Consider the following 27846-nt stretch of genomic DNA (forward strand, 5'->3'; position numbering starts at 1 on the left):
GAACGCTGTTAAAAATATTTGCCTTCCATCACAGGAGGATTACAGGCACATTTGCTCAGGTGGTGGCTGAGACAATGTTCTTTTTCTCTCCTGTTGCATTTACATTAGATAGTAAGATGGCACAGTACAGCTTTCCACTGTTAACTGAGGATTTGCAAAATGAAAACTATAACCGGAGAGAACGGATTCTGATCAGCTGGTTTTAGTTTAACACTGAAGTAAATGGGATTGCTACGGAATATCTCTTTGTGTGTATGAGTAGAACTGGACCTCAGAGAATTCAAATGGAAAGATCATTGCAATGCCAACCTATGAAGTTTTTTGGTTTAAATACAAAAAAAAATACACAAATATTACTAATTCAGTGAAATCTAATTTTCCATGTGAATACACCTATTAGTAAACACAATATAAACATTCACAGACTTTGATTGTCCACTCAGAAGAAAATATATTTATGCTGTGGCTGCTAACTCTCAGCATCAAAATCTCCAGGCCCTTTTTGCGAGTATAAAGGCCGTATGTGGGGAAAAAAAGACAATTTTTAGTGAAACCCAAAGTTGTGTTGCATTCCATGTAGTAACTCAATGAAGAGTAATAATAAGGACTAATTTTTTCTACCTGGTTGTGTACATGTAATGCTAAGGGGATTTGCAGTCTTATTGTACTATGGGACATTTGGCCAAAAATTATGGTTCTCTGAGGTACAGTTGTTTTTGAAGCTGCTTTGCAAAATCGCAGTGTCAGACAGTTCTGAAATAACATAGTTTGCTATAAATTTTATTTTTTTTTTTAATGCAACACTCCATTGATTTTACTAAAAGCTGTGAAAGTCAAGGTTAGAACATGGTTTGGAATAATACTTTACATGAATTGGCCTTCTTTTATCTACTACTGCATTTTTATTCCATATTACTTTATTGTCAGACTTACTTTGAAATGGGAACTGCTCATGTTTCTGAAAATGACTGTAAGCCACATTTTTTTCCATGTAGTCCTTCTGTATATTGCAGTTCAAAATATTGTGTAACTTCCTTAAGTGGTAAGCAGTGATTTGTTGCATTCACTACAAGGAACTGATCGATATGTGGGAATCTAGCAAATTCTCTTCACTAACATAATCAGGTCCTGAAAAAACATAAGATCACAGATCTTTTTTTCTTGTAAACCCATGGGTACTGTGTCACATGAATTATGTTACTATGGTAGTATAGCAAATATATGGTCTATATGCTGACACTGAAGTAATGGAACACAAGTGGGATGTTTCATATTAAAAATATATTTCAGTTTATGGATGAATAAGGACAATATTGGAGAGGAAACATTAAAAAAATTTTGTTCTGGGAGACAATGAAAATTCCTGGGAAAAATAAAATGAATAACTGAAAAAACTTGGTGAGGCAGGGACTAAGAAAAAACCTCCTTTATTATCATTGCTACACTAAAATATACACCTCAGTCTTTAAGTAGTATCTGTTATAGTAAGCATTACTAAAGAAACTTAGCTTCATTGCTAGTATTAAGAATGGAATAAAATACCATTTACTCTTTATTTTGCAAAATTAAAGTCACCGCATAATAGGAATGAAACCTTAAAATATTTTTTTTTCCACCTGTAACAGTGGAAGCTGTAACAGAAAACTTCATTTTTTTTACTTCTGTGTATGTAATCAGTCTGTACACTGTACATGCATAACACCTTGCTTTCTTCTGTTGCAGGCATATTGACAGGCTTGCATCCCTTCACAAACTATGCTGTAACCCTAACTGCTTGCACTTTGGCTGGCTGTACTGAGAGCTTGCATGGATTGAACATCTCCACTCCACAAGAAGGTAAAGTAATTTCAAAGGTCTTGACTTCCACATTTCAGTCATGAATAATAAAACAGGAGAAGAGCTAAATGCTGCAAAGCCATTTGCTGGAAAACCCCAACCTAATTTGATGACAAAGTGCATTGCCAGACCGTAATTGCTCCATTTTTTGGGGGGGTGCGAAAATGAATCAAACTCCATACCCTTTAATGACATGCATCTTTAATAGCTGTAATGCAGATTAATGGGCTTTTTAATTGCTGTTACATTGTTCATGCAAGAGCCTTGTCATTAATATGAAGCATCTGAAAGATTAATGAAAGCTTCCTCATTTTACTATGGCTCAGAAGTAAATCTAGAGACAGTCTGACTAAAAAGAATTGATTGTATGGCACAGTATGAAATTGAGAATCAAACGGTTGATTTCCATGGTTTCTTTTAACTGCTAAACACCAGCAATAGGCAACAATTATTTCAGTGTGATGAAACCTCCAAATGCCAGTTGAGTTATTTATTAATCACTGTTCAGATTTTCCCATTTTTTTTCTAAACACTTTTACATGTTGTTGTGCTCAAACTTAAAGGTTGTGACTGTAAATTAATGTTTTCTATGCTTACATTAAGAACTAGTTTAGGAAGAAAGAGTAAACACATTACAATTCTGACTTTAGAGACTAGGCTGATAAGTAATACACACCAATAACTGGAGCAAAGGCTCCCAAAATATCTGTGACACACCTAACTTCATTCTTAGTTAAACATAAAGTTCAGATCTAGTGCACTAGTGTTCTAGAACGTAGTTGTATCATCCTAAAACCATGTTAATCCATCAGTTACTTCAAATTTGTACCAGTAGAATAATGAAGACTTTGACATGTATTTATAGGACAGTGGTTAATCTTCCATGATGTGGAGTAGTTTTCAAAATTCCCTCCCTCCCACAGTTCTTTGTTTTATCTTCTCATGTAAACTAGGTAGTAATACAGTACTAATAAAACAAATAAAATTTTAGCATGAAGTTATGTGAATTACAACCATAATGATTAAAAGCATGTTGGAGTGTTGAACTGCTGCCAAAGCAGGTAGTCATGCAAGGCGTAGTCCTGTTGACTGCAGTCCAGCATTTCTAGAACAGTGTTTTGATGTGAGCATGTTCACAAGTGCCAGCAGCACCAATCAAATCAGTATCCAATTATTGCCTGTTGGAAGTTCTAAATAAATTGACTGAGTTTGTCTAGTGGCATTATCCATGAAAAGGTGTAGCCTCTGCCAGCCAAACAGTTAATGGACCCTGTGACATAAACATGAAATACAGTATTATGTATTTCTTTCTGGTGTAATATAGCAATTAAGAAATAAGTTTGTTATACCTTATTTTCTCAGCTTAATGAATAAAGTAGAAATTCTTACATGTGTTTGAGAAAAACATCCACTGTTTTCAGACGTGCTGTCATATTGGGAAGGTTTCGGCAAAAATAGATTTTATTATTCCAGCCCCCCCTCCCCTGCCCCGAGATCAAATAAAGCCATGGGGAACATGTGTTTTATCCCTCCGAAGAATTGAACAAAAAGTCAATGTGTGGAGTTTCTATTTTTGGACGCTCTTGTTGCATGCTCTTAGTAACAATAAATTGATGATACAGAAGACAGACACCATATCACACCCTCCAGCTATCCCTGTTTCCCTATTGAAACATTCATTACTTTATATTGTTTTCACATTGCCAGCCACTGCTAGTTATTGTTTTAAATTGCTAGCACAGAGCTTGTAAATTACAAGATATTCCTCCCAGACTAAGACCCGAGTTCTGTTCCCCTTGCGATATTCAGTGGGATTGCTTGTGCTTCTAGCATATAACTCATTGGAACGGTGAGAGAACTCGGCTTTTAAATTATTATCCATTGCCAACTTTCAGTGTATTATATACATAAAATCTACACTAAACAAACATTACTAAGTGTATTGAATTATGAAAAGTCTGAAAGAAGGTGTCATGCCTAAGAATACAGAATCTGCCTTTGTGATTAGAAAGATCGATCACTTTATAGTTAGGAATAAAAAGCAGGAAAGAAGAGAAAATAATTTGTATTAAAGAAGGGACTGTTCTAAAACTGTGTGCCACTCCCCTTGCTCAATGTTATCAACGTGGAAAGATAAAGTTATATGAGCATAATTATTCTCCTAAAAAGCAAAGAGTGTATCCTTGTCTTTCATAGAAGTTTCTGTTTGGCTAGGAAGCCTCACATGTAATAGGAGAGTTCTCAAAATGCTGTTATGTTGCAAGTATAAAAACTCTTCTGAAATTTCAACTTTACCAAAAATCATTCTGGTAATAGCTACTCACTTCAATTATTTATTATTTATGGAAACATAATGTTATACATTTTTTTTTCATCAGCCCCTGAAGATGTGCAGCCACCTACAGGAATATCCTTTCCCACGTTCCTGCTGATGAATTGGAGTCCACCCAAAACACCAAATGGTATTATTACACAATATACTTTATATATGAATGGAGTACCAATTTACTTTGGAAATGGAACTAATTATGTTGTAAAAGGTGAGTTCTCTGCTAGGTAGCATGTCAGATGGGTATCTCATAGTTGCTATGAATAATTTTATGATTGACCTCTTCTTATTTCAGAGGAAAAGAAAAATAATTTTAAAATGGGCTGGATCCACTTTAAACCCTGATGTCCATTTTTTAAAGAATCCTTCATAGAACTCTCTGTTGGGACTCACACAAATTAATGTTGCCATTGTGTAGCTAAATCTTGTGCTGTGTTGTCTTCTTTCACAGGACCTGAGTCATCTTTTTAATGGTTTTATAACTTTCTGATCTCATGTCATCTAGCTCTCAAAACAAGTAATCTGTAAGCTGTTGAAGACAAGATATTATGTACAGGTTTAGTAGTTTTTCCCACTGTCTCCCTTAAATATTATTAATTAGAGAGACACTGTTGCTTTTCTGAATAGCTCATGTTTAATTAATTTGTTAAAACCATAAACTAATAATCTATTTTATTCTGATAGCAGTTTTGCAATGTGTCAACAACCAAGTTATATCAGTACTCTTAAACTATTACGTAGATGCTAAATGACTGTTATTTGGCAGTATGGTGAAGCATGGTATTATGACTACCTATTTTAATCTAACTAGTGTAGTTTAATAAAGTACCCAAGTTATTTGTTCAGATATTATTCAAACAACAAAAAACAAAATATTGAACTTACAGGTATCATAGCACACCATAAGCACTATTCTGGACCCATAAGAGTTTGTATGTGGTAGTAGGTAAAAGTAAAAATAAAGCATTTCATATCGGACAACTCGGGGAAAAAGGGTACCAAGACCCTACTTTCTTTTTAATGTAAGGCCTTAAAATTCAAAGCCATTTCTGCATCTTGAGTTAGTATAAAACATATTTAAAAATTCATATAGTTCAAATTTCTTTGCTTGCACAGGCCATAAGCTACTGGTGTGGTGGGTCAGTTTTGACACTGAAAAATGAATCCAGTTAGAGAACCTCCTGAAGGCTGTTGATGATCGCTATAATAAATAGTGCACACTTTAAGTCAAACTTTTTCATTCTGTATTCAAAGGTAATGGATTTTTCGTAACCATAGTAACCTTAGTGTATTTCTGGATAAATACATGAGGTATATACATTCTGGTTTTATTTTTGAATATAAACTACCACATTATGTATTACTAATAATATGAAAAATAGGATATAGGTTAGCATAATGACAGCTCAAACTAGTGTGCATTTTTCTTCTGCAAAAAAATAAATATTTATCAAAAGTATAGGTTCAGTTAATTTCTCCCCCATCCCCCCAGTTTTCTGGTATTCTTGTAGTGCCATTTATCTCTTTTGCAAGATCTCCATTAATCTCTTATTGCCATACCATAACACTATTCTTAAGAATTTTGAAGTGCAAATAGTTGTGCTTCCAATCTTATTAAAATCATTACTGAAGGTTCATCACAGGTAGTTTTACCAATGTGTTCATCTGCAACCTGGTTATAAATTTACAAGAGATGTAAAATGTTTGAGGAAATGTTCACCATAATGTATTTTGTTTGGTTAGCTTTAGATTCATGTCTGGTTGTATTCTGACTCATAACCAAAATTACTGCCTATTGATAGAAATTGTGGTCAAGTAACATTTGTAATTGGTCTTCGAAAATATAGAAAAGGATAAATTTAAAAGTGTCAGTTCTATCTCTGAATCTTGAATGATACATCAGAATACATTCAGCTAAACTAGTCTAAGGAAAAGTCATCTGGTTCATAAGCTTCCTAGAGAAGCTCTTGTTGCTTTTGTTCAGAATTTTTTTTTATATTTTTCTAGAAATTTTGATACTTTTGGTCCTATTGACCATTTCATAACTTTGTTTTCAATTAATTTTTAGGCAAACATTAGATATAAAGAGAGCAGAGAATCTTGCTTATTCAAAGGAGAAGGCTAGTGAATCAGATTGTGTTGCCCTGTGCAGTACAGTATAAGAGCCACTCTTGCCTACCATTCTGAACATGTCATGGAGATCAGTCTATTTACTTGGGATCCATTTTTTTTAGCTGCCAGTTTATCACTCTGCCTGAGGGGGAAGAGGTGATGTGAGCCAGCAGGCTGGGATTTGGGTCACTAGAAATCCCAGTCATTCTGAATCAGGTTTATTCAAGATCTTGCTTAGATCTTCATATATTTTTTATTTGACCTGGTTTTGCTTCCTTTCAGAGCCCAAGACTTTTTTTTTGTAGACTAGAAGGAAGAGGTATAACTTTTTTTTTTTTTTACAAGGGTTATGGTTATATAGTAAAAAGTTGCAGCTTTTGACTTTCCAGTGTTGTACGTGTCTCTTTCCTACTTTTTTGGCTTTTCTCATAATATTATCCTTTTCCTTTTAGCATTTATGCTAGTGATGTTGGTGATTTATTGCCTCAACATAGTATGTTATTCACCATAAACAGAGACACAAAGGTCATTGTCTCTGATATGTTTCCTATTCATTTACCAAAATGATTTTCCCAATTTAGTAACTATGTGACTGTGTTCCTGACCAGTAGTCTATACCAGAAAGTCATAGATTCTCTCTGTGTTTTTTGAAGTGCTGTATCTATTGAAATGCTTTGGGTTTTTTAAACCTTTTATTTTTAGGAAGGTATCTTTCACTTCAGACCATGGAAAGTGCAATCAGTTTAGGCCCATACTAATTAATCCATAACTTGAGGAGGGATATGTTTTCTCAACAACATAATTGCAAATATATTGTTAACTTAATTTCTGATCTTGACAGTTGTTGAAGGCATGAAATACTCATTGATTTTCATGGAAATTCAAGTGTTTATTTCCTCTAGGGATTGAGCTGTAATTAAAAAGGAAACCCTTTAAAAGCACGTATGGCAAATGTACACTTTACCACATTGAAAAGGGAGCGGAGACCCATTAGGCATCTATCATCCATTAGTGCCTTTAAGTATTTTCCCCATATTGACAAATTTAGTTTCTGTGTTGTAAGTAATAAAGCACTGAAATGAAGCCAGCCCCTGTACCACAACATGCTTATTAGCGGTCTGTGATTTTTCTGCTTCCCACCTTTATTCATTTGCCTTATGTGGTACTACTTCCTCATGCAGTCTGGGTGTTATTTCACACCCTGAATTCCAGTGAAAGCCTAATGTCTCCAATGGGTAGGGACAAGCCAAGAGGAAATACTCAGTCCAGGATCTCAGGTGGAATTTAGGCAGTGTGAATCCATGCCCCTTTACTCATGCTTTCAGTTCCTCTGTGTGAGAATGCAGAAGCTCCTGTAACCAAGACCAACAGCTGCAGCTCAGGAAAGCAATTGCAATAGGGTTCTGCTCTTCAAACCTGCATACCTTACTGTTCTGTAGAGATGACTAGCAACTGTGAGGAGATCGAGAAGGTTGTATAGTTATCTTCAAAACTCTTAATATACACACACTGATCTTACAAAGACCTTTGATTTTAGGAAAATTTTAGTTGATTTTTCCTGTGGAGAAGAAAATATGCTTCTCTTGCCCACTCACAGGCAAAATTGAAGCTTCTACTTTGAAACATGGAGATTTCTCAATGTAATTTTTACTTATTTATTTATTTTAAATTTAGGCAAGGTATTCATTCCTGTTTTTTTTTTCAAATTAGTCTCAAAAATTTCTCAACTGCCTTAGATGAAAGAGAAAAAAAGGTAAGTTTTATACTGAAAAGTATTAGACTGCAGTGGGCTGAGCTGGTGGTGCCAATGCCACCAGCAGAAAGGTGTTCTAATAAATGCAGAAATTTATAGTATAAGCAGAGACAGTGATGAACAGATGTGACCCAAGTGCCAAGTTTTGTTTTGGTGGAAACCTTTGTGTTATGAAGAAATTTTAGTAAAAAGATTAGAGAAAAATATTCTTCTATTCTTAAATGCTGATCACTTGATGGATGGAGAAAAGGTGTTTGTTACCTAACATGTTTATAAAGGGAAATGACTTTGTAGATATCTTTAGAAAACAAAAAAATATATAAATCTGTCTTTGCACTGAGCTTGGCATTGAGAATGTACGTCTGCATATTCTGCAGCACTAGATACTTGACAATGTTAACAAATTGTGTTCGTATAATTTTCCTAGCAGAATATAATGGTTCTCATCATGAATCTTTAAAAGGAAGATATTATTATTAAGACTCAGCTGTATGAAACTTATTTTTCTCTGCCAACCTGAAAGAAGTGCTTCTAGTTTTTCAAGAAAGATCCTGTCAGCTATGTTACAAGAGCAGATCCTCAATTGAGTTAAATGAGATAGAGTTATCCTAAATTACATGCCCAAGAGTTTAAAAAACTGTGACAGACTGCTTTGTACCAGCTTTCTGGGCAAAATATTAAGGAGAGCCTTGGAAAATGTGAGAAAGAGCTGTCTTCAAAATTTTGCCTGAGCATGAACTGAGCTTTGGCTTATTCAAATTGTTATTTGGCCTGAGTATGGAAAGGCTGATCCTACAAAACCGGGTTAGAGTGAGAGCCTTGTTTTTCTGTGAGGAAGAGGCAGATGTTTGACATCTGTGCAAATAGGCTTAGCATATCTGAACTTAAAAAATGGGAGAACCCCAAATTAGTACCTGTATTTTTTTTTTTTTATGTTGCTCTAAACCAGTAGTAATTACAGTACAAGCTATGCACAGCCATGCACAGTTGTTGCATTTTAGTAATAATTGGCAAGGTTTTTTGTTCTTTTTATCCCTATGACTACTACTGTTAATTTTAAATAATAGATCACGATAATAAAATCAAAATCCATCATATCAATATTGTACTAATTGCCAAGTGAAACAATTTGAACAAGAAAATCCACCGAATTGTATGTAGAGGATAATTGCAATAAGATGTATCACTGCAAGAAGCTGAATCACTAAGAAGAAAATATTTACTATGTTATTTTTAAGATGTTACTTTTCATACTGTTTTTAACTATAGTCATGTTTAAAAACACTAATTTCCAACCCTAAGGATTTGCATTCCTTTCTTTTAGGTCCTGCTCAAAGATGACAGGCAGCTTTTGCCTTAAAGGACAAACAATAGAAAAATTCTGTAGTCCTCTGGTATGAGTTTATTTCCCATCTTCCAAGTTGCAGTGAAACTTACATAAATACCAAACGAACCCAGTCGGTTCCTTTACTAGACTGTTTTAGAAAGAGTGGTTTGCTATCCAATACAATGTTAGTGGTAGATTTATGTATATTAGAACTCTGAATGCCACATTTTCTCCATTTCTCCTTTTTTTTTTTTTTTTTTTTCTGTGAAGCAGAAACTTATTTAACACCATTGTGAGCAATGAAAAGTTAGTCTTCACCTTTTCACAGTTAGAACTGGTTTTCTGAAATGTCTTGCTTGTGACCCAACAAGATACGCCCTAGTGTCTCTTTGTTATTATAGGGTCTTGCAATACCATGCTACAGTTCCAGGCCCACTTCTTATATCTGGTTTAGCAACATATCCAGTTGATAAGGTGTCCAGGAAATAACTTGTTCCAGGATGGCATATAAAGAATGACTGCAGCATCAGGCTTTATTCTGTCTTGAGTATGCATTTAAGTAAACATATATTGGTGCACCTAGCACTAGAGGGCAGAGTACACCAGTCTTACAGGAGAAGCTGCCTTCCTCTAAAAGTTTTAGGCATATAAGAAAGCACATTTGATACACCTGAACTGGCAACACTGACATTGCCAGTGACCGGTACTATCATAATTAATTCCACAGACCCAGAATGCAGATTCAGCATGCACAAAACCAAAGGGCAAATGGGCTGTCTGAGTCTGGCATTCCTGGATTTCAGCTTCAGACAGAAAGATCTGGTATGCTCATTGAACTTAATAATACAGATCTGGGGAATTTAGAAGGGAGGGGGTGGGGTAAGGGTAAATGCATTATGTTTATTTGTAGCAGCTCTGTTGTATCATTTTCTATTGCAGTGCATTAGTGCAGTGTTAAATAAAATCTGCTTATTTAAAATCCTTTTAAATAGTGTTTAAATATTTCCTGCTGATACAATCTGCTAAAGTAGTTATCCTTGCTGCAGATTTCAGTTAACCTTGTCGCAGATATTAAGCCTGAAGCTACACAGACTTTTAGGGACCTTGATTATAGAGCAAAACCTAATGGTGTCATTATAAAACCACAGCTGGACAAGCTTCTGGAGTCCTTGTCCTTTGATCAGATTTGGGTAACACAGCAAGCCAGGAGAGAGCTCATGCTAACCCTGCTGGAATTGCTGACCTCTCAGGTTGCTTGAGTACCGCTTTCTAAAATTTAAAATGCAATACAGATTATAAAATGAGAGTGATTGGTACCTCCCAATCTTCTGTATGTACCAACGTGAACTGGAGCAACTAGCTTCTCCAGAGCGAATAGCTGTAGAACAGGGAAAGCCCTTTTTTTCCTCTCTTCTCTTCTGGCAACATAGGAAATATTTTGGCTCTGGACTCTGTTTTTTAAACAAAGAGAAGAAAAACATTGATTTCCAGGCTTGTCTAGATTCCATTACAAGAATTAAAACCACTAAAAAATGTATAACTGCCAGATAATTTTGTCCTGTGATTTCACGTCAGAATTAGACATAAATAGGCTTCCCGTTCTTTATTTTCTCTTTCACAGATACCTAGATTGGTCAGCAGACTTAAGGGTGTTGAGATCTCTTCAAAAGACAGTGTGTACTTAAATGAAGTGTTCATTGAGTTAAATTTGTAAAATATAAATACAGCCTTTTTTAATCTTGTTTGTTTGTTTGTGTGGTTTTTTTTTTGTTGTTTTTTTTTTTTGTAAGCAGCAGAGTTTACTGTCCACACATTATTGTCTTGGAGGTGTTCTGCACTGTCATGTGGATTTGCAGGTCTTCTTCAAGACATCCCCACTGCAGTTAGATAGCAGCAAATTCTTATTGTACCATTCTCTGAGATCAGTTTGTTGTAAACTGATGTGAACCTCTCTTGGACAAACTGGCCCAATCTTGTGCACCTTGTCTACCTTCTTCTAGGATATCTGAAGGGCATAATCTGTTTCTCTGCATTTTGTCTTTCATCAGTGAGAACTTCATATAGGGCCCTAGCAAGTGATACAGTTTCTCTTTGTGAGCAGTTGACATGTGGTGACCACTGTTTGCTACTAAACGTTGAGAGGCCTCCTTAGATTTATAAGAACTAAAATATGCTTTTTTGGCTGTGTTGTGCCCAAACCCTGAAATACTTTTTGTGGGATTTTAGCTTCAGCAGTATGTCTGGTAGTTGTGGTTTGTCTGAAGCTATTAAGGCAAAATGGAGTTCTGTTGTGGTTTTAATTTTGCCGATAAAACAGATGCATGAACTTACAGTTTAAGTCAAGATTTCATTCAATCACACTTTTGTTAAATGCTTTAGAAAACATTAGAAACTGTGTAAGGTTTTGTGTTCAACTTATAAATCATATGTTTATAGATAAAGAAAAGCATGTCCACTTTCCTAAGAGATTTGTTTTGCCAGGACCACTTTGAAATGCTAGGTAAATGATTTATGCTTAGTTTCAGATAATGCTGGACTCATGTAAATAAAGATATGACACCTCTTGCCACAGATGGACTGAAGCCAAACCTGCTGCTTCTGTTTGAACCTCTTGATATCCATTCATAAGGATATACTTCCCTTAGCTCTAACTTAATAGGCTTGGAAAGAGTGGGGCAGCCTTCCTGATATTGCAAGCTGCATAATGAAGCTTCTCTGAGATTTTCCTTATGCCCTGGAAAACACACTCATATTTCTCCTTACTCATTTAGGGCCATTTGTTCTCTTGAACTGCCAAACACTTGATGTATATTTAATTTAAGATAGATATTTTCTTACATGCTGCTATTACAAATTGTGTTGGTTTATCAGCTGTGATAATTATTCTGACTGAGCAGTACATGCATTTCTGTTTGGCTTGCACTAGAAACAGACCCATCTCTTTTGTACCTGATAAGTCCCAATCTTCCTTTAACACTAGTGGAATATTAATAAATGGTAATGATATACAGGCAGGTAGTACCACAGTTATACGTCTAGAGGGTTCCCAGCTGGCAGTTTCCCTTTTCCTTCATTTTACTAAATGCATGGTCACGAGGGTGTGGAGTCATTAACCATTACTTAAATATTTTCACCATTTTATTTATTGGAAAAAAGAGAAAGCTATGAAGAGACAAATTTATGAGAAGGGAAATCTTTGATGTTTGCATATGTTTCAGACTTGTTATTTCAATAAATCTGAGCAACTTCCTTACAACTTGCATTTCTAAAATGCTTCACAATTATCATATTTTTCTGTTACTGTAAGCCCAAACCTTCCTGAGTTTTTGTCACCTTTCACAAGTCGTCGTGTGTGAACAATACAAGCCTGAGTGCTACAAGGCCATAAAATAGTTTAATATAAGTTTGATTTTAAAAATATTTGATGGTTTGTATGGTTGGAGGAAGGTTTCCTATATTTTCAGAATCTGTTTCCCTATCCTCATAAGTTATGTGAAAACATATGAAAGGCATAAATCACGTCACAAAGAGCATGAAAGGCATTCTAGGATATTTCCTTTCCTGTTGAGTAACTGCCAGAAATCTAACCTAGGTTTCTACACTGATTGTCTAAATTGTTTACATAAAGCTTAATAGCATTTTAGTCAGTACTGAACTCCATCATGCTTTCCACTAGTCTTCCATGAAATATTGGATTTTTATGACAATTTATTTCTGATTGAAGCATTTTACATAACTCGTAGTTGACTTTGAAAGCTGCTCAGGGTTTTCTCTTTTTTCTTTCTTTCTTTTCCATGGTTTATTGTATAAATAGTGACACATAGAAGTGATGTATTATTGGGAAATTAACTATTGCATGGGAAAAAATATTTAAGTGAACACAAAATGAAACATGTAAGAAGAACATTAGATTGGTGTGCTTTAAGGCTTAGACTAATGATCTTAAGATGAATGGAAAGGTGAATGATAGACGTCGTTATTGTTTCTGCGATGGCTGCTTTGGATATACCATGATCCTTTATTACAGAGGCACATTTAAGTTACGTTCACAGTATGCATATCTTGATTTCTTTTTCTGCATATCTGGGTATGTTTATAGCTACATGTAAATAACCATCTGGATTTCTAATTTAAGAATAGTGCTGTTCAATCATTTTAGTGAGGAGTGGCGCTGCACAAGGTCTGCACATGTAAGAGAGTAAGTGATCAAATAGGAAAGAGTGAACTTGATATGGTAATAATATATTGCCTACGTTCTGTATCTGGAAATATATAATTTCTGATTCTAATTTGTGATTTAATCAATTCAATAAGTTTCTATGTTTTTTTCCATGGGCATATGTGGTTTCCCTTAACAGAAGTGCATAAATATATAATATTTTATACATATATTTTGGGGGAGACTTATTTTTATTTAAAAATTTTTCTCATTGGCATAAATTAGAGTTGGAATCAGTGCTGAATAGACAGTAGAGGCAGCTGAAAGAGCTCTGCCAACAGTTGAAAGCTTTCTTGTTAGGACAGTGGGTGAATAGCTTTGCATCCCTTCTGTTAGTGGAGGTGGTTATTCAGAGGTGACTAATGAATCTGGCTTATTAAAAGCTTCTGGGTCCTCACTGCTTACCTTTCCAGGATCATTGGCTAGTCTGGGTGAGTTCATACAAAGGATGCGTGAGTGGTAAAAGTTTCCACAGTTGATTCTAGGAGAAATGTAGAAAATTAAGGAAATTACCAATAGTGGAAAATAACTCATGTTGATACAGTATGTCAATAGCTTCCTTTTGAAAGTTGAATTTCATACTGACTTCTAGTTTGGAGCTATATATGAGCACTTATTTTTAATATTGTTAGTCATTTGTTTTCTGATCAGGGAAGAATAACCCAATTGACAAGAATGTTCACATGCTGTCATGAGCTGGCTCGCTAGCCTTTTCATCAGCTCAAGGATAAAAATGCTTTCCTACATATCAAAATAATCGTGATGCCTTTTGCTATTCTTAGAAGTTAGGGTTGAAGTATTATTTTCATTTCAATTTATGTGTTTTGGATTTTTGAGATTTGGCTCTTGGATTTAATACCATTGTTTCAATGTCACATAACAATTTTTAAGCTGTTAAATTGTACTGGGAATTAAAATACATTCATACTTGAAGTCTTTCTCATAAGTTTACAAGCAGAGATAAAGTGCATAGAAAACTAGTCAAGGAAAACTCAAAATAAAATGAAGTACACTGAAGAAATCGAAAGAGTAAATAAATAAATGTTACCAGAAAAAGAGAGGTACAAGTCTTAGCTTAACTATGAAAAGAAGTTGCATGGCAGAGATTGAGGCAGAATAAACAAGTGGTAGTTAGAACTAGAACATAATTTAAAATATTTACACACAGGACAAAGGAAAATCAAGGGAACTAAATAGACTAAGTTCTAAACAGTTGAGAGAAATTACAGTATGATTTCTTCCAGCAAGAGCCTGTCCCTAGTGATACTTCTTTGGGAGGTACATTAATCAACACTGTAGTGCTCCAGCCAGAGAACCAAAAAATATTAAAACAACTAGACTAAAATGGTTCCTTGATCCTACACCATACCACCAGGTAACAGAGTACTGCTTAGCGGTATTACTGCTGTGGGGGAAAGCCAAAGATTCTGCAAAATCTGTGGCCGTTGTGTGCTATCAATATAAATTGTGGTCACAACCAGTGCTAGTTTACAGGCTCCAGCAGAGAAGCTGAGGACATGAATGGGCATAGAGATTAGTCTACTCCTTCAGGAGATCCAACTAGAGGAGCAGTATGTCACGTTAACTATGAAGTGTAAGAAAGCTTCAGCTGAAAGTTCTGCATTCTCTTCATATGTTAAGTAGAGGACCTCAGTTTACTCTGGTCCCTTCTGAAAGCACTACAATTTAACATCTGCCTCTAACAGTCATGTCCCTGAGTATCACATGAAAATTCAGACAGATAAGACCAATACTGTAACATAAAGCATATGTATTCCCAGCAATGACTACTAGCATATAGGCTGTTTCTTTTCTGCAAGAAAGAAAAAGTAGTGATTATACAATCTAAACAGTCTAGCTGGAAAAAAAAAAAAAAAAAGAGTAAAGAATTGTGGAGCTGTGGGATAGAAAAATACACTATGTTCTACATACATGAGATTGGAAAGGGGGAGAGGATTAGCGTGAAATGCTAAAGCCTCTTAAGAGTTTGCCACTTGTGAATTATGCATCTGACTCTCACTAGTAGGTGTAAATGCATAATTCTAATCTGTTCTTATTACTTATTTATAACATGCAGTATAATGTAAATTCTATGCCTCCTTTGTAGAAGCTTAACATGCCAGTTAAGGTGTGCAGATATTTCATGGAGCCTCCATAGACAACTTTCTTGGCATAGCATGCTGTTGCCAATTAAAGGTCATAAACTTCAAACAATAAATTAAGCTAGCTCTCCCCCCCCCGTTCACAGGAGGAATATAGACAGAATGTAAGAAATAAGGGAGAGGATCAACAGATAATAAGAGCAGCATTCATCTTGAAGTAAACTACTCTGCATTATTATTATTTATGATTGTTACTGTTATTAATAAAGTACATGTGACATAGAGAAAAAGCTTGCAACAACCACTGAATTTATGAGACTTGGGACAGATGCATGCTCTTTCTTTTATATTGCTGGCACTGATCGATTTGTATTTTTCCCTGATGATGGTTTATGCCATTATAACTGTTTGGTGGCTCCTTACTATTGAGTTATGGTTGCAAAGCACTTCACAAATGAGAACAAGCCTCTGAGCATTATATCCTAATCTGCACATCCTATAGATATACCATAATACAGAGCAGCTGACTGCACCACCTGTGATCTGTGTACCCACAAACATGATTTATTCTGGTAATCCCAGTTTAATGCATCACATCAGATTGTGGCAGTTATGTTGTCTGATGACATTACTGACACTACATGACATAACTGGGTAGTGCAACATGTCTAGTTGAAAAAAACTTCGGGCTTTTCAGGGGTTTGGTGTTTTTGTTTTGTTTTTTTTTTTTTTGTTTGTTTGTTTGATTTTGGGTTTTTTTTGTGTATGTGTGTGTATGTTTTGAAAATAAATATATAGCAAGTAAACTTTTTTTTAAAAAAGGGGAGGGGGGTGGAAAAGAAATCCCAATAATTTTCCCCACCACATGTTGACCATATTAATGACTCAACTTACTTGTTCCAGTAAGAACAGAGGAGAGAAGGTAGAAGTGCAATATATTTTACTATGCTGCTAATTCTGTGGCCAACTGAAAACTAGCTCAGCTTTTGTAGTCTTCAACAGATTTAACTTGCTATAAATTGTGTTGTTTAGGAACAGTGCTCAGAAGCTGAGTCCTCCCACGATCCTTGTTCCAGCACTACAGTAATGTTTTAGCAAACCCCTTTATTCTCTGACTATAATTCAGATATACAGAGCTGTTCTAGTCCTGGGAAGGCGATAGTATCTCTTCTACAGAAACTCTTAAATCACATGATGCTTTGCCTGGATGGTGAGAGTTGTTCTCTAATCATCTTGCATACCTGAAACTATACAAAATGGTGGAACATGTTATCCATAATAGATGTAAAATTCAGATACAGCTAAATAAAGCTCATAACCTATAAAGCACTGATCTGTAACCTTTAGATGATAGCAGCTCAAATAGCCATTGCCATATTTTTCTTGTTTAGATTCCAATTTCTAGTCTGAGTGTGCTATTTCGAGTTTCTGCTTGCTTAATGATTTTTTTTTTAACATTTTGTTTATTAAAAAAATTGTTTTGGAGTTAAAATGGTGTTTTGCAATTTAGTATGCATACTTATTTTTAATAAGTAAAACTCTAATAGTGAAATTGTTTGGGTTTTTTCAAATAAAATATTTCTTTGGGAAATTAATTGCTTTCCTTCCATCTCTCTTTTTCTTCCCTTAGGAAGGAAAACTTTAAAATAAAATGCAGTGTTTGAAGAGTTCTAAGTAGTCTTAAATGCAGAGAGAGAAGTATAGAAATCTTGCAGGACTCTTGTACAGATTTTCAAATTACAGTGATGTTTATAAAATTAATTTAAAAACCATGATGTTGATATTTAATGTCTCTCCCCCAGAATTTGATTTATAAAGATAAACCCAAATCTTCTTGTCAGCAGTAGATGTTCCATGATTTTAGATGGGGTGACTTTCTCTGCAAATTCCACTTTCTAAATTTATTGGATGTCCTTTTTTCCCTGTATTATTGAAAGGGAGTTCATGGGAACACAGGATCCTAATTGCTTTTCTGTGTAGCACTTACTACCTTATATACCTGTATGCTGTGTCACCTTCTTTGTTTCCTTTTCTCAGGTTGTTTTTTTCAGCCTCTCTTCCTAAGAGAGTGTTTGTAAGCCTGTGCTCACTGCCATTTTCCAGACAGACTTTATTTCTGCACTCTGTAGTATATGCTATTCCAGTTGAGACGGCACTATTGATTTGTATAAAATGGATAGTAATAGTTGCTGTATTACTTACCATATATTCTTATATAACTTAATATCTTACTGGCTTCTCTTACCACAGATGCACATTCATATGTGTTTTTCAGTGAGTTGTCAAAGTGGCAGTCAGGCACTTCTCTTGGCTCGATGCAATTAACTTGGCACCAAATGTAATGTGGATCTGAATTTTGTTTCTCCCATTGCAGCAAGATCAGAATTACTTGAGAATACAGGATATACTTCTGTTAGTAAGCCAAGGGGTTCTTGGTTGTACTCATATGAATCCAGAGTAGTTCCAGTTTTATAGCAGAAGGTATTTGAGATTCAAATTTGCAACGTAGTTGCCTAGTGCAAATATATTTTCCAGTTGTGAACATAAAGCTGAAGTAATACAGAGGTGAAATGTTCAAAACACTTTTTTTTTCCTTATTCACTTTTTTGGGCTCAGCATTGAGAGTTCATGATTCTTACGATGTATACTAACAACTCCCCTCTATTTAAACTGATAGCAATACAGTGATTGGATTGGAAGCATTCAGGAATGGAAATTTTCATTTAAATCTTAAAATAGGGCTGCATCATGCCATATGATGTGCAAAGAAATGACAAAAAGAGAAATAAAGCTAAGATAGCAATATTGGTATGATCACAATTACTTTTCTTCATTTGCCTGGTAAAAATTAATATGCTCTGTCCTCTTTCTGCTTTTTCCCCCTCTGACCTTCAAACTCACCTTATTTGTCCAGGTGTTATAACTGAAGTAAACTAGGGAGACAATGCATGGTTTTAGTTCTAGTAAACAAAGATGTAACTTGGAAGTTCATTGGGTTCATTGGATGCTGAGTGTTTGCACTGGCTGGCTATGTGTTGTTTTGGCAGCAAGAGAAGCCTTTAAAAAACCCTCCCAAAATGCCTCTATATTTTTCTGACAGTGACTAATGATGATGGTCCAGCGGAACACTTCAGGGATGTTAGGGGAAGGAAGGTTCCAAGGATCTTGATGCATGCACCATGATTCAGTGACATGAGGTGTCTTTAGAGTCACACAAGGAATCAGGTAGATTAATTGCTGGTAAAGTATTAAGATAAGTTTAAATGTCCTTCTCTGAGGTTTCCCTTCAACTTTTTCTGAACAATGTGGTGTGTGGCACTCCACATGATTTGAGTTTTCTTCAGCTGAACACCTTGAGGATTTCAAGCTAGTGTGTTCTAACTGGAGGGCAAGAACAGCCTGGCAAATGTACCCATAGTAGCTATCTCAGGGACATGGTTTTAAAATAAAAGACTGGAATTCTTGTATTCTAGCTTTTGCAATGGGAAAGGAATACTATGCATGTTTAATTAAAAAGATGTGTACCTTGCTAGGGTAAGATTAAAACTAGTAGTTTTACAAAAAAAAAAAAAAAAAAAAAAAGGAAAAATGAAACAAAATATTCAGAAGTGGATGCTGATGTGGCCTTGTGAATTGGCCAGGATAGACATAACATTTGAAGAATGAGTCTGTGCTCAAAGTACAAGAATCTGGGGTGATAAATGGCAGAAAGGTTTTCTGTGCAACAGTTTAGGGTTGTAAGAGCATAACCAACAGACACTGTTACTAAATATGAAAAACAAATAGACTTTATAATCTTGGCTGTTAAAACATAAACGTGGAATTGTAGTTCTACCACGTGCAGGTAATAGTTCCATTAATTATTTGAAAGCATTTCAAAATTAAATGATTACAGATACTTTTGTTCCACGTTTGTGCCAAAGGGTTTTTCTTCTGGAATATAACTTTTTTACTCAGTACAACATGACTGTCATGGTTTTGATGCTCCCATATGATACATGGCTTTGTGCTATGCTTTTTAATTCCTTAGTTGGGGCCTGGAAGCTGTACCTTTCCTGAACTCTTCTGATGCATGTAAATCTCAAATGGAATGAGGATTTACTCCTTTATGAGTAATTTGAATAAACAGTGATATTTTCTGCTGAGCAAATAGCTTCTAAAACACATCAGCATTTGCTGACCAGCTAGAAGCAAAGTTGTTTCATCCATATGCCATTGTGTCAAAGTCCTCACTGGTTAGAGAGCAGAACCACAGCTTATGGTGCTTCCTGAAAATAATTATTTGTGATCCTGAGTTTATTTGTCTCTCTCTCAATTTCTTGCCCTTGTTTTTAGTGGCTTCACAAAAGTCATTTAATTGTCATTCTGGAACAGTCTTTATTAGTACTTAGTATATGTCAGAATTTGCTGCTATCTTGGAAAATAGCTGTTTCCTAAAATGAATGGGCCAGTTCCATATGTGAAAGGCCATTCATTGCTAGGTTATACAATTATAAACATGAACACACTGTTTTCTTGGGCTTGAGTTTCCTGAAGTAGGCAAATAGTGTCATTTGTGACACCCTGGTTTTTCTGAAATATTTTCAGGTGAGTGATGAATATGGCATGGGGTTCACAGATCTGTGAAAAAGTTGCAGCATTGGTGTATCCTCCCAGAGAAGGTTGTATATTAGTGATGGTTCAAGAGTCAATATAATTGATTGGTGCCTTAAAAATACAGAAAGCAGTGTATACTGTACTAAAAGCTATATATGAGTTGTTGCTTGCTTTCAGAAAGTGGTGGAAGGGGAAGAACTGCTAATGATGTCTGATGGAGCAAGCCTGATAATATGATCTTGACACTTACTTAGCACTTACATGTCAGATGGGGACATTGTTGTATTTGGTGATGCAGATTTATGGTCCCAAAGAGTTTACCTTCTAATTAAATATTAAGTTACTGTGAGTTAATTTAACAAACTATGAGAAAGAAGAGAATAAGGATGTGAGTAATGGGCTGAAGTAGTTGCACAGTCTACCTACATCAACAGCGTGGTGATTGGAATTCTTTGGAAGTTTTTCATCTTCATACTCTCTCAGCAGGTTTTCTTTGTTGTGCTGCTAACAATCCCTTGCTACAGTTCTGCCGTATGATTTTCGTTTGAATATAACAATGGGATAGCTATTGTCTAAATTATTTTCCTAAGAGAAACTATGCGGGATTCCTTACACAAGTCACGTTTCAACTGAGCGCTCATCAAGACAGAATGTTGCCATTTCTGGTCCTTAGAATAGCTGCCAGAAACCAGGGAGAGTGGAAATTGGGTGGAAGGGGAGAGGAAAGGAGGGCATGTGACTCTCTTGCTGTAAACCTGAATACGAATGGTGTATGTTACAGATAAATTAAAACATTGTAGACATTACTACTTTAATATTTTTGAACTGTGATGTACTCTGACATCTCGATGGTCAAGCTTATGTTTTGGATCAAGTTCTTAAATCTGTGCTTTCAGGGTTAGATTTTTTTTTCCTTTTTTTCCTCTACTAACTATGTTTTTCTCCTCTTAGTAACGTCTCTCAAATTCCATGCTAAAAGTAGCACTGTAGTGTTGCATATTATCTTTCAATGGCTACCCATTAAATTTGATCAAAGCAGACTGTTCTTATTGACCATGCAAACAGGGTCATTATTTATTCTTTCTCTCTCATTCATTGTTTGTTCTATCAGGACTTACACCAGTGGTTATTAGAAACTGGATATATACCAACCACAGTAGTTAGATTTACCACAGTATTTAAGATAGTTGCCTTGGTTAGTGTGGGAAGGTCCACATTTTCCACATATATAATAAATGTAGTGGTATGCAAATGTCGATTTTAATGATAGCCACTATAGTTAGCAATTCTCTTGCTGACAAATGAATTCAGAAAAAATTTAGTTTGTTTGTATTGCCTCTGAGGCCAAAGAGATTAAAAGGCCGGTTGATCCTTTATCTCCCTGCCCTTCTCCTTTCTCCCCAAAATCTTTTTCTTTGCTTTGGGGAAAGTAGGTAATGGTTTTAAAACAGATATGTGGGGCTTTATTTTAGTTGTCTTCTTTTGTTCTGTTTTTGATGTGAAAAATGCAGAATTATTTTTCTGTCTACCTTAATAGGATGATTTGAGGGAATCCTGTACCTCCAAGAAAGTCTGTTTTTCCTTTGCCCTTTGGTGCTTTTTGTCCTTCTGAGTCCAGAAATGACTACAAGAGCAGATCCTGAATTTAGTTTTTTTTCAGTAAAACTCTATAATTTTTATGTTTGGCTTTGTTTTGGTATGAAATAAGCAATTTAAAAGAGTAGCTATTGGAAAATTTCAATAAGAAGCATTTGATATTATTTTAAAGTAGCACGGGGGACTGGAATTGTAGAAAACACAGGAATTTTGTGTAAAAAAACAATTCCCGTTTTTGCCGTGAGTTAAAAATAAAATAATTGTTTGTTTATTGGGTTCATTTTGTAAATTGAGATCAATGAAATTCTTCCAGCAACAACATGAAATCAATTGTAAAATAATATATAATTCATGCCCTATATTGTAAATTATAGCTCGTTTTGACATTAATCACTGAGTTTTCCATGCACTGGGGTGCATTTTCTTGTAATGCACTTCTGGATAATGCTAGTGGATCCATTTCTAATGTGTTTGAGAGCGATCTGTTTTCCATGTCCACAATTGCATACATTTGATCTCATGCAAATCACGCAATCAAGCAAATGGAAAACAAGGTGTTGTTGCTAGAGGACCCTGACATACCGTGGCTTTGTAGTTTTAAGAACCTCCTCCCTCCTCATTCAGATTCATGTTTGTATCTCTAGTTGTTTGAATCCATTGATCCATTATGAAACACTTTGAACTTTACATAAGAAAATATCTGCAAAATCAGAATGTGACAAATAATTACATCAGTTATGATGTAATATGATTTTTATTGTTCAGTTTGTCAGTTTCAGGTTCTAACCTTTTAGGAATACTACCTATACTATATTTGTGTGCTCACCCAAGCCTTGATGAAGGCTATGGAGAGATTTTCACTGTCTGCAAAGCTTATGCTTTAGTTGACATTCCAAAGTCTCTAACTTCTCTATTTTCTTCTCCTGCTCCAACATAATTTTTCTTTTTAGCCTTTATCCCACCTAAATCCATTGAAACTTCTATTTAGCATTTATTAGTCAAAATACATTGGCATTATTAAGATGAATAAAAATTTCTTTTGATCCAGGTGACATGTTGCTTGTTTCCATATTTTATTTTTCTACTCTTTTTTCTTAACATCTCCTTCCTTCTCCTCTCAGTATGTTTATCAGTTGATCCTAAAGGATCTTGCTGCTTATATGTCCTGTGTTTCCATTCCTTGTTATTCCAGTTATTTTAAACTTTGCATGTTTCCCTGTCTTGTCATTTTGCTTTTTCCATTCCAGGCACTGAGACACACATAGTAACTTAGAGTAATTTTTTTTTTTTTTTTTTTTTTTTTTTTCCCAGGGAGGGAAATAAAGCATTTTCCCTCTTTCATTCTCTTCATCCCTGACAAAGTTCTTCCCTTTTCAGATTTAAACAGATATTTCCAGAAACAATGCACGGAAGAAGTCTCACCAGCTACCGTGTGCATCAAATCAGGGTTTCAATACAGGCTACCTTTTTTAAAAAAAAGCAGTTCTTTGATGAGGAATTTTCCTTAAGGGAGAGAAAAATACCCCTACCCAACCCCCATCCCAAATCTGTGTACAAGACAGACAGTGATCCAACATAAACAAATGGGAAAGGAGAAATCCACTTTTTCTTTTTCTTCTTTACTTTCTCCTGCGTTATATTCACGCTGCTAAGTGAAGCCCCACAATATAGTTTCAGTTCAGAGAGAAGAATGTGTATTCACTGTTTACAAGGATATGAATTAAATAGGTGCTATGGATTGCTTTCAGCTGTTCATTTTGAGATTGCTAAAAGTAAAATCTTTCTGGTCACTTGCTTGCCCACCCAAAACATGGAGTATCTGATACTTGTCTCACAGACTTCCATCTCCATCTGTACTTTTTGTAGCTTCTCTGATGACAGCTTCAAGGAACAGGGGACCCATTAAGGTGTACAGTAATGAGGGCAATACAGTCAGTGCAGTATGTAGAGTTTACTTTCTCTGCTTGCCGAGCCAGCTTGAGCACCTGCTCTGGAGTGTGCTTTCCCCTCTCACTCACATAAGCACTGCTTAACCCTGGTAGAATCAGCCCCATTATGTTGATTAAACATGTCACTGTGTTACAGGCATTCACTTGATTTTTTTTTTTTTTTTAGTTACGGCATTTTTTTTTTTAATTTACACTTTCCTATATGCTCCATAGAACAATACCACTGAGTGATACTGTGTTTTTGATAAAAATGCACAAGTTCATCCTCTCCTGGTGGAGTAAATCAGAAAGAATTCCATTCCAGCAGGGACTGGAGACATTAAACGATGGGAAAACTAACGAGAAAGTTGGGTCTGAAACATATCTGCTTTAGTGATGTCTTTGTCATCCAGTTGCAATTTCTGAATTTGTGTTCAGAAATTTTAATACTACTTGCCTCTGAAAACACTAGCATTTGTTATGTCTTGCAAAAACCCAGAACTTTTCTGGTGTACTAAAAATGTGTATCTATATCATATGTATTTTACTTGTATACCTTATACTGTTGTCAAAACCTCAGTTGTAAATTCCTTCTTAAAGGATTTGCTCATTAAAATCTTTGATTTGTATTTTAATAAAAAAATGAAAAATATTAGAAAATTATGTCTGCATTAGTTTCCTACTATAATTTCTCTGACAACCATTCCTTTATTAATATAGGGAAGAATATATGAAGCTAAAGGTCTTTTAGAATATTTATTCAACAAAATGCTACATTTTATTCACCATTTTCTACAGTAATTGAAATGCAAGATAGCTTCATAATAAATAACCATTTAACAGTTGTTTTGCTATACCACTAGACATGTTGTATTTACTGCAATATATTTTACAAATATTTGGCATTCATGCAGCTGAAGACAAACAGGCAAAGAGAGAACAGACCTGTAGGAGTGGTGGCAACAATGAGCTTCCTTTGTGTTCATGCTTATAGTGAAATCTGCATGGAGTGAATCATTGTATGTGTTGACGCTTGACATTCATGTGTCATAGAGCACATTTTTTTAAAAAAATATAACCTGGCTGTTTTAATAAGCCTGTACTTGTTTTTCCATTAATTTGATGTTATTTAATAATTTTAAAGGTGTTCATTTGCCACTGTAGCAAATTGATATAGTACGTAGCACCTAAGAGGCTAACATCTTTGTTTTGTTTGGGTGTAGTGTATGTTCTAGCGTGAATGTACTGTACTGGGGTCATCTCAACCAAAGCATGCCCCATAGACCTATTAGTAGTCAAATTTGCATTTATTTGCTATTAAACAACCAGTACCTATTAATTCCTCTGGGACAAATCTGAAACACTTAAGAGATACGGGTCCCTGTTCCTCTTGATTTTCTGAATTTACTACCCTCTGAAAATTACAGAAAAAGAAGGTAAAATTAATATGCAAAGTAAATTTGTATTCCTTTTTTGCCCTAGATTTAGCAGTTTTTACGCCACACCAGTTTCTGCTCACTGCATGCACGCTTGCTGGCTGTACAAACAGTTCCCAGGTCACCTTGTTTACAGCACAGCTGCCACCATCTCATGTAGATGCCCCGATCCTGATGGTTTTGGATTCTAGAACAATATATGTACAGTAAGTAAGGATTTCTTCTTTTCTGACAACACAATAGTGCATCAGTTTATTCAAGAATTCTAGTGAGTTCAATCAGGGGAAGGGTTTGTGACATAAAATTAAATTTATTATGATTAAATGCATAGAAGTGATTAGTTTAGTGGTTCTGTGAACCTTCTGATTATCACTTGCCAACTTAATTTCCATTTTGTCTTTACGCAATCAGTATAACCTACATATGGGCATAGCCTCTGCAAACTTCAGTGCAGGAAATGTACTGGTGATATGCCCATTTTGTAGCCCCTGCTTTGTGTGTTACTGTAATTATTTATCTACTAAGTACAAATACTGCATTAAAGGTATGTCTTAGATTTATTTTTATGGTTGCACAACCATGTTTTCAAATTCTTAAAATAGACCCTACAAAGTCCCCTAAACAAAGCCTTAAATTTTTCAGTACAGCCTGAATCTTTGCTGGTCTTAATCAGATTTTGCTTTTATTTGCAGATGGAAAGAACCAGTAGAAGTAAATGGAATCCTAGAACGCTATATAATTTATATTGCCAACAATGAGCAGAATTTTACAAAGTGGAATGTAATCTATAACAGCACAGAACTTTTTCTGGATTTTACTATTCAGCAGCTTTTCCCGGGTACTGAATACCTCATAAAACTAGCTGTAAGTTTGAAAGATGTGTAGTAGAGGTGTAAAATGGTGAAAATGATTCTGAGTTTGTTAGCATCTTAAATACTTAATGGTTCATGTGTCCACTTTGTTTAACCTCTTCTTTCTGAAACTGGGGTGGATGTGCCATCCTGAACAACAGTGGGTGTTTTGTTTCAAAACAGGCCCTCAAAAAATGTGTAATTAATTTAAATACAGATTTTCTTCAAGGATAAGTTGGATGATAACTAATAGAGAACTGTCTCCTGCCCCCAAATTACAAGAAAACATTGAATGTGTTTGAAAATGTTAGCCTTCCATAGTTTGTACCATGATAACTTGTTCTTCTTCATAAAATCTGTATGTAGAAGGAAATAGCAGAGAGGAAAAGAGTTCAGTGTAAAGTATCAGTTTGTTATTTCAAAACATTTTAAAAGACCTTGGTGTTATCATTGCATTTCTTTATCATTGGTTTTATTTTGTGGTGAAATAGAACAGCTTCAGCTCACTAACAATCCTGAAAATTAGTTCAAAAAAGCATGAGACTGTCCCTTGTTTTAAGCACACTGTTCATTTTATAACAATACCTATATAAGGATATTTGCTTTGATAAATGCCACAGAAAAATATTCTGCTCTTGATTATGAATAAATTTACATTTATGTAGACTGGGTATGCATTCATTTTTTCTTAACATGCTCTTGAATGTTCTAAATATTATACCACAAAAAATAAACTACCTTCAGGTAATGATAAGGATCTGACTTGAACTTGAAAAAGCAAGGATATTCAGTCTAATTAAAGCTTAGATTCATGTTGAAATTAATTCATTTGTGCTTAGATATTTCAGCATAGTGAATTGTATAGCATATAAAATCACACCATGTCCAAAACTAAGACAGTACTTCAACAAGCATTTTATGCCTTCATAAACAAGTGGCACTATCAGAAGCGTTTGTGCTGTCCTTCACTGTGCCACAGCTCTTCTCTGCTCCTGCCCAGCTCCTGTGCACTGGGGGCACAAGGAGGGAGGATCGGGGTAGAACTAACAGCCAGCTTCTGGAGAGCAACTGGGACTGCTTCTTTTGGTGGCTCTTCTTTGGGATATGGTTAAAATAAGGAAGTGTTGTGTGGCCTTTGTTTTTACTTCATCAACATGTACAGCTTTTCTAGAACTTACTGAATACATTTTTAGAAACCTTTGATCTTAATATCTTATTTCTTCTTTCCTTTTTTTTTTTTTTTTTTTTGTTAAATATGTGCATTGCATCAGTAAACAGATTTACCTGAATAAAATACAATGGTCCATGATAGGTGGGTTAGAAGATCTAAATGTTGCAGCTTTGAAAATGACAAGTCTGAAAGTGCATGAAATGCCCACTACCTTTTAGGTGTGATAGCTTTCTTGAAATATTTGGGCCCATTGTATTTAGAACTTGTCAGACTAGTTTGAGAAGAATGCACTATTAGAGATTTACAAGTTATAAAGCCTAAATGTGGTCAAAAGTTTTACTTGGTGAAAGAAAAACCAACACACACACCCCAAAAAACCCAAACCAAACTGCATATCAAACACACACATCTGGAAAAAAATTGAAATATTTAATCTGAATTACAATAAAACTTTTAGATTAAAAACAACTATGGAATACCTTGGAATACCCTGGAAACTTAACTAAAGGCTTCCTCTTTTTTTTGGTTAGAATTAAATATGTCTATCAGTTAGAACCTTTTCCTTGTTTCACAGGTAATATTAATTTTGT

General features: G+C 35.2%; 1 protein-coding gene across 9 annotated transcripts in view; it reads left to right on the forward strand.

The window, feature by feature from the left end:
* USH2A (usherin) overlaps nucleotides 1–27846 on the forward strand; it is a 428153-nt gene that overhangs the window by 193879 nt on the left and 206428 nt on the right. For all 9 annotated transcript variants that reach the window (XM_042789369.1, XM_042789365.1, XM_042789371.1 and 6 more), the window contains 4 exons: nucleotides 1723–1836; nucleotides 4215–4376; nucleotides 25281–25440; nucleotides 25927–26098. In XM_042789369.1, the coding sequence (XP_042645303.1) occupies nucleotides 1723–1836; nucleotides 4215–4376; nucleotides 25281–25440; nucleotides 25927–26098 (608 nt within the window). The remainder of the gene's footprint in view (nucleotides 1–1722; nucleotides 1837–4214; nucleotides 4377–25280; nucleotides 25441–25926; nucleotides 26099–27846) is intronic.

The sequence above is a fragment of the Tyto alba genome, unplaced genomic scaffold, assembly GCF_018691265.1.
Source record: "Tyto alba isolate M040663 unplaced genomic scaffold, T.alba_DEE_v4.0 Super-Scaffold_16, whole genome shotgun sequence".
In the NCBI taxonomy this organism is placed as follows: domain Eukaryota; kingdom Metazoa; phylum Chordata; class Aves; order Strigiformes; family Tytonidae; genus Tyto; species Tyto alba.